The 8,589-nt window shown below is 37.9% G+C and overlaps 1 protein-coding gene across 3 annotated transcripts in view; it reads left to right on the top strand.

Annotated features, from left to right (window-relative positions):
• Positions 1-8,576, top strand: part of LOC133534907 (von Willebrand factor A domain-containing protein 1-like) — a 35,747-nt gene extending 27,171 nt beyond the window's left edge. For 2 of the 3 annotated variants that reach the window (XM_061874223.1, XM_061874224.1), the window contains exon 6: positions 7,680-8,576. In XM_061874223.1, the coding sequence (XP_061730207.1) occupies positions 7,680-7,834 (155 nt within the window). In that variant the 3' untranslated portion in view covers positions 7,835-8,576. Of the gene's footprint in view, positions 1-102; positions 2,593-7,679 lie in introns of those variants that run through there. The other variant, XM_061874225.1, reaches the window with a different exon arrangement.
• Positions 8,577-8,589: the final 13 nt, after the last annotated feature.

The following is an 8,589-nucleotide window of genomic DNA, read 5'->3' on the forward strand; positions in this document are numbered from 1 at the left end:
GTTGCACACTAAGAACAACAAAATTGTCCGAAAAGGAGAGCTTATTAGAAGAAGCGGAGCTTATTATTTCCATGTCTCAACTATTATGTGGTCCTCTCCAAGGTTTCTCATAGTCATCATGGTCGACGTCCCACTGGGGTGAGTTTTTCCAACGAGGATGTCGTTGTGGTTTGTGCAGCCCTTTGAGGCACTTGTGATTCAGGGCTATATAAATAAACATTGTTTGATTGATTATTATTGATAGTTAATTTGAACTGTGTTTAATTAACACAATAAATAATGTGTTTACGTTTTGACACTAAAAAGTGTAGAAGTTTGTTCACTTCCCGTGTTAAGGGCAGGGGTGTCGAACAAATTTTAAATCGGGGGCCACATGGAGAAAAATCTACTCCCAAGTAGGGTATACTGGTAAAATCACGGCAAGATAACTTAAAAATAAAGACAACTTCAGATTGTTTTTTTTGTTTAAAAATAGAACAAGCGCATTCTGAAATTGTACAAATCATAATGTTTTGGGTTTTTTTTACACTTACATGTTGCTGTTTATAGTATCATATCTATCTATCCATCCATTTCCTACCGCTTATTCCCTTTGGGGTCGCGGGGGACACTGGCGCCCATCCCAGCCGCAATCGGGCGGAAGGCGGGGCACACCCCGGGCAAGTCGCCACCTCATCGCAGGGCCAACACAGATAGACAGACAACATTCACACTCACATTCACACACTAGGGCCAATTTAGTGTTGCCAATCAACCTATCCCCAGGTGCATGTCTTTGGAAGTGGGAGGAAGCCGGAGTACCCGGAAGGAACCCACGCATTCACGGGGAGAACATGCAAACTCCACACAGAAAGATCCCGAGCCCGGGATTGAACCCTGACTACTCAGGACCTTTGTATTGTGAGGCAGACGCACTAACCCCTCTTCCACCGTGAAGCCTACTATATCTATATTTCTCATAATTTATATTTTCTGAATAAATTATGTGATAATGTTCATCAGTCATCGGTGATCATTTTCAATCTATCAAGATCCAATCAAATTACAGGATGTTATTTATGTAGTTTGATCATTTTCCTGGACTGATGTACTAACATCATGTGGTTCATTTTGAACATGTAGCATCATCTACAAAGATACAAAGAAGTGCTATTCCGACATCTAGTGGACACATTTAGCACAGCTGTTTCTTTCATTCAAAAATTTCAGGTTACTTTTTAAGCTTAGCAAACTCATCCCGCGGGCTGGATAAAACCTGATTTATCGGGCCGAACGTTTGACACCCCTGTTTTTTTTTTGTCCTGTCCGGCTTCTCAGGCAAATCATATAGTTGATGTAGATGCCCATATTGGCTGTTCAGATTTACTTTACAAAAGAGAAGTGTAGGATACTTCTCTGGTTGCCTTATTTGAATTTGACTGTATTAAATGTATTTATATCACCGGAGCAGGAGAGGATAGAAAAAGAGAAAAAAGGAAGACAGAGGGGGAAATTGTGGGGATAAGAGGGGGATTAGACAGAGAGACAAAAACAACAACAGCAAACACAACAATAACAACAACAACAATAGAACAACACCAGCACATACAATATGTACAAATATGATGGTAAAAGTGATAACAAAGAAGCAGTTAGTGAAATAAATAATAATATAGACATGACAATGAGCATTTTTACACTACAACTGGAGCAATACAAATACCAATAGAAAAAGCGCTATTGATCATGAACAATACCAATAGTTTACCTCCATTATCAACAATACAGTTGTTCAAATGCAACAACACGTATACATAATGATAACTAGAGAGATAAAAAAAAAATAACAAAAAAGGAATACAGAAAGATGGAGGGGAAGAGAGAGATGCAACCTATATTAATTTTGTAGATTGTTTAGTTACAATGGGTTAAACACCCCTGGTTTAAGGAGTCTCCATTTTTGAACACTGAGAGAAAATAATATATTAAATAATATATTATTATATATTGTGTTATATTGGACGTCGAAGGAAAATAAAATAAAAAGTGTCCAAAGAAATTTGAAAACATTTAAAATATGTTGCTTCATGCCAACTTATTGCTCTGGCTCCTAGTTAACACCTACTCAGTGGCTTAGTTGTTTGAGTGTCCGCCCTGAGATCGGTAGGTCGTGAGTTCAAACCCCAGCTGAGTCATACCAAAGACTATAAAAATGGGACCTTGGCACTCAGCATCAAGGTTTGGAATTGGGGGTAAAATCACCAAAAATGATTACCGGGCGCAGCAAACCCCTGCTGCTCACTGCTCCCCTCACCTCCCAGGGGGTGATCAAGGGTGATGGTCAAATGCAGAGAATAATTTCGCCACACCTAGTGTGTGTGTGACAATCATGGGTATTTTAACTTTAACTTTAATTATGCCGCCATCTAGTGACTACTTTTAGAAATTACACTCAATGACCCTTTTTGTTTCCCTAAACAGGACAAGGCTCCAAATATTATGAATTATAGACAATATAAATTATGACTTGCTATTTTGAAATAATCACCTCATGGAAGTAAATACCAACCTCACATGTTATGAAATGCAAATAAATGACATGTTGCCACATTGTGAAGTTGTCGGAAGCCAGTTTGTATCACCTTGTGTACACACTAAGTGAGAAACCTTTTCCCGCACTAATGCTCATTTGTTCACTTGAGCACTTTCCACTTTTACTTTGGTAAAATAACATTTGTGTTACTGTTAACATTTACAAAGGTAATAATAATAATGCGTTTTAAGTGTCAGCGTTTAACAAGCTCCTTTTTTTTTGCAACTGTTTAAAGTCAGTTCGCTTTCATCTTTGTGTTACTCTGTTATTTCTATCACCTACTTACCTTATCTTACCTCATCTTCTCTTACTTTCTATTATACTTTCTGATACCTTGTCTTTCCTTCTCTTACATTGTCTGACCTTTTCTTACCTTACCTTACCTAATGTATACTTCTCTTACATTCTCTCACTTGTTATTACCTTCCCTTACCTTATTTAATTTTTACCTTATCTTATCTTTTATTACTTTCTCTTATTTTCTATTACCTTCTCTTACTCTCCCAACGACGTGGCACAGCTGGGAGAGTGGCCGTGCAAGCAACCTGAGGGTTCCTGGTTCGATCCCTACCTTCTACCAACCTTGTCCCTCCTGTTGTGTCCTTGAGCAAGACACTTCACCCTTGCTCCTGATGGGTCGTGGTTAGCGCCTTGCATGGCATCTCCCGCCATCAGTGTGTAAATATGTGTGTGAATGGGTGAATGTCGAAATAGTGTCAAAGCGCTTTGAGTACCTTGAAGGTATAAAAGCGCTATACAAGTATAAGCCCTTTACCATTTACCATAATCTGTCCTTTTTATCCCCCCGAGTCTAAAAGTTTGGGGACCCCTGATGCATACAATACAATCACAATGTCATGCATCACATTTTTCCAGTTGTACAATTACAGCATATCCAAAAAGTAGTAGGAAGAAACAAAGCTTCTTTAATCCTACCCTTTTTCATATCAGGGCAGTTTTATCCAATGTATTTGTTTTCTGTTTGTAACAGAACAGTGAATAAATAAATGATAGATAAATATACCATAAGCGAGTGAATTAAACATCTAAATAATCATTCTCTTATTTTTTAAAAAGGTTCAAGATATTTATGATAACTGTAATTTGTTGTACTTTGTAAAAACGTGTAGTTTGAACAGTCTCTTGAACTGAATTATATGGGTGCTTTGTTTTATTTATTTACTTAATCCATTCCATAAATAAATCCACATACTGATAAGCTAAATATCCTTAAGTGTGGTACGTGCATACAAATGTTTTTATAATAGATTTTCCTCTAATATTATATTTTTCGGCTTGTTGAGAAGAATTGTTCTTGGGTAGCAGGTTGTGGTTTGCTTTGTACATCATTTTAACAGTTTGCAAACGCACCAAGTCAGTGAATTTCATTATTTTTGATTCAAAAAATAAAGGGTATGTACTGTATGTTCCCTATATCCAACATTATGTATTATTCTAACTGATCTTGTTTGTAACACCATTAGTGAATGAAGAAAGTAATAAAAGATACGAATATAGTTGTTTCCCCATATTTTATAGGTGTATTTTTTTCACGTGCCTTGTATCAGCCAGAACTGTGTCAGCCTTTCTTGTACAGGAGATTACTTGTGTGGTCTACTAGTGTCCACTTTTGTACCTTATCTGAGTTACTGTGTAGAAATATGGGGAAATAACACTAAATGGTCCCTAATGTGTGAATGTGAGTGTGAATGTTGTCTGTCTATGTTGGCCCTGTGATGAAGTGGCAACTTGTTCAGGGTGTACTCCACCTTCCGCCTAAGTGCAGCTGGGATAAGCTTCAACACCTCTCGCGACCCTGAAAGGGACGAGCGGTAGAAAAAGGAGGGATGGAATTTAAAAAAAATACATTACATTCACTAACAGTGTTAAGAAAAAAAAAGTTAGACTAATAGATAATATGAGAAAGCGAATTCACAAAATCTTTATTTATTCAATCAAAAATATTAAAATTCAAAGATTTGGTGCATTTGCAAACAGCTCAAATGATGTACAAAGCAAACTATAGCCTTCTACCTAAGAATCTGCAACAATTCTTCTCAACAAAAGAGGAGAAATATAAACCTTAGAGAAAAATCTAACTTGAAACATTTGTATGTAACACTTAAAAATTATTAGCATATCACCGTGTGTAATTATTTTAGAAGGGTTTAAGCAAAGAAGTCAAACAATGTACTAATGTGATCAAGTTTAAGAGGCTGGAAGAACATGGTGCAACTACATGTTCCAAATAAAACCAATCAACCAGTCTCTTACCTCCTCTTTCCTTATCTTACCTCCTTCTTACCTACTTCAATCTATGTCTTACCCTGTTTTATGTTTTCTTCCCTAAATCTTACTTTCTGTTATGTACTTCTGACCTTCACTTACCGTTTCTTGCCAATTTCTTAACCTTTCTTTTAATTATCTTATGTTTCTTACCTTTTATTACCTTCTCTTACCTTATTTTACCTCCTTCTTACCTACTTCCATCTATGTCTTACCCTGTCTTACCTTTTCTTCCCTAAATCGTACTTTCTGTTACGTACTACTTACTTTCACTTACCGTTTCTTACCAATTTCTTATCCTTTCCTTTGATTATCTTACTTTCCTTACCTTCCATTACCGTCTATTACCTTCTTCTTTCCTACTTCAATCTATGTCTTACCCGGTTTTACCTTTTCTTCCCTAAATCTTACTTCTTTTTACCTTCTTCTTACCTCCATTTACTGTTTCTAACCAATGTTTTATCTTTCCTTTACTTATCTTATTTTGTATTATTTTATCTTACCTACTTCTTACCTTCTCTTACCTTTTTGTGCCTAATTTTTACATTCTCTTACCTTCCTTTTACCAATTATTTATCCTTTCCTTTAATTATCGTACTTTCCTTACCTTCTATTAACTTCTATTACCTTCTCCTACCTTATCTTACCTTCTTCTTACATACTTAAATCTATGTCTTACCCTGTCTTACCTTTTCTTCCCTAAATCTTACTTCCTGTTACCTACTTCTTACCTTCATTTACCGTTTCGTACCAATTTTGTATCCTTATCTTACTTTGTCTTATTTTATTTTACCTACTTCTCACCTTTTTGTGCCTGGTTCTTACATTCTCTTACCTACCTCTTACCTTCTCTTGCCTATTTATTATGCTCTCTTAACTACTTCACTTACCTACAACTTACCTTCTGCTACATACTTCTTGCTTACTCTGTACCCTTTCTTACCTGCCTTTTCTTACCTACTTTTTCAGAATCAAAAATCAGAATCAGAAAAAATTTAATAATCCCTGAGGGGATATTAAGATTGTCAGCACAATCCCATTCAAGAGCAGACAAACATTACAGGGAGACAGAACAGGATCACACATTACAGGGAGACAGAACAGGATCAAACATTACAGGGAGACAGAACAGGATCAAACATTACCGGGAGACAGAACAGGATCAAACATTACAGGGTGACAGAACAGGATTGCTGACTGGTCTGCCAAATTGCGGCGGCCCTTACAGAAAAGGTAATAAACAGGTAAACACTGGGATGATGGGGTGAGGAAAATATATATATATATATTCAATCCAAGCCTGGGCTCCTGGAGAGTGGGTCTAGAGTCTAGAGTAAGACCAAGGGGGGAAAAAACCTCATAGCCATAGCACACATAAACATGTGTGTAGGAGGGAAACATGAAAGAACACAAAGGACATTAAAGACAGTAAAATAGCAGCGCTGATGCAACCAGCCACTTTGACACACAGCCACAAAAGTAAAACAACAACAATAACAACAACAACAAAACATATACACTGTGGTGGCCTCTGCCGTGTTCCATGTCATCGTCTGCTCCGCCCTCGTTTTTGCCTTTTCTTACAATCGTCTTACCTTATCTTACTTTTTCTTACCCATAGTGCTTACAGGGGAACATTATCACAATTTCAAAAGGGTTCAAACCAATAAAAATCAGTTCCCAGTGGCTTATTTTATTTTATTTATTTTTTTTTTTTCAAAATTTTACCCGTCCCGGAATATCCCTAAAAAAAGTTTTAAAGTGCCTGATTTTCACTATCTGCGAAGACACTGTCCATTTTCTTGTGACGTCACATAGCGATGCCAATACAAACAACGTGGCGGTTACCACAGCAAGATATAGCGACATTAGCTCGGATTCAGACTCGGATTTCAGCGGCTTAAGCGATTCAACAGCTTACGCATGTATTGAAACGGATGGTTGGAGTATGGAGCCAGATAGCAAAATCGAAATTGAAGAAGAAACTGAAGCTATTAAGCGAATAGCTATTGACACTATTTGACCATGTTTGCCTTAGCATCGCCGGTAAAATGTGCAGACCAACGATCGGAAGTTTCGCATCTTGTGACACTGGATCAACTTAAATCCGTCGATTGGTAAGTGTTTGTTTGGCATTCAATGTGGGTGGAAGGAAACGCTGGATGTAAATATAGTTTCAAATATACATACAGCTAGCCTAAATAGCATGTTAGCATTGATTAGCTGGCAGTTATGCCGCGACCAAACATGTCTGATTAGCACATAAGTCAACAACATCAACAAAACTCACCTTTGTGATTTCTTTGACTTTATCGTTGGGAATGCATCTGCAGGTTATCCATACATCTCTGTGCCATGTCTGCCTTAGCATCGCCGGTAAATAGCATGTTAGCATTGATTAGCATGCCGTGCTAATCGATGCACATTCAACGTAAATCAACTTGAATCCGTCCCTGATCGTGTTGTTACACCCTCCAACAACACACCGACGAGGCATGATGTCTCCAAGGTATGAAAAACAGTCGAAAAAATGGAAAATAACAGAGCTGATTTGACTCGATGTGTATAATGTGTTTGACAAAATGGCCGATTGACTACCTAGGTGACGTCACGTTCTGACGTCAGAGCGATAAATAAAAAGGCGTTTATTTCGCCAAAATTCACCCATTTAGAGTTCGGAAATCGGTTAAAAAAAGATATGGTCTTTTTTCTGCAACATCAAGGTATATATATATTGACGCTTACATAGGTCTGGTGATAATGTTCCCCTTTACCATCTTCTACCTTTTGTTTCCTACTTTTCACCCTCTCTTTTCTGAAGTCTTTTGCAGAAGTGACTTACCCATACTTGCCAACCCTTCCGGATTTTCCGGGAGACTTCCGAAATTCAGCGCCTCTCCCGAAAACCTCCCGGGACAAATTTTCTCCCGAAAATCTCCCGAAATTCAAGCGGAGCTGGAGGCCACGCCCCCCTAGCTCCATGAGGACCTGAGTGACGTGTCTGAGAGCGTGTCTGCCCAATGACGTTATAACTGTAGAATGATCGAGGGCGAGTTCTTGGTTTCTTATGTGGGTTTATTGTTAGGCAGTTTCATTAACGTCCTCCCAGCGCAGTAACAACACACAACAACAACAGTCATAATTACGTCTAACACTTTACCGTAATGCAGTTCGTCTGCCGTAAACAGCATGTGACACTCTTAAACAGGACAATGCTGCCATCTACTGTACATGATGCACCACAACACCTCCAGGCAACTTCAACCCTTTAATCCTCCTCCATTCACACCCCGCCTCCCCGGATTGTAAATAATCTACTGTAAATAATCGAATGTATTTCTAATGTATATACTTGTTCTTATGCTATCTGAACTCACTATGTTCTCTGCTGGCTGTACATATCCTACTAAGTCACACCTACACTGTTTCAATGTCCATTTCTCTGTTGATGCAATTGTTGATGACTGAAGTACTGATATCAACCAAATCTCCTCTTCCCACCACCCGGATTGTAAATAATTCAATGTATCAACTATGATGATTAACTTGTGTGGTGACTGTATTACGCTGAAAATATATATTTGTACCATGAATTGATTAACGTGGACCCCGACTTAAACAAGTTGAAAATCTTATTGCGGTGTTACCATTTAGTGGTCAATTGTACGGAATATGTACTGTACTGTGCAATCTACTAATAAAAGTTTCAATCAATCAATCATGCATTCATG

Source organism: Nerophis ophidion, linkage group LG16, assembly GCF_033978795.1.
Source record: "Nerophis ophidion isolate RoL-2023_Sa linkage group LG16, RoL_Noph_v1.0, whole genome shotgun sequence".
In the NCBI taxonomy this organism is placed as follows: domain Eukaryota; kingdom Metazoa; phylum Chordata; class Actinopteri; order Syngnathiformes; family Syngnathidae; genus Nerophis; species Nerophis ophidion.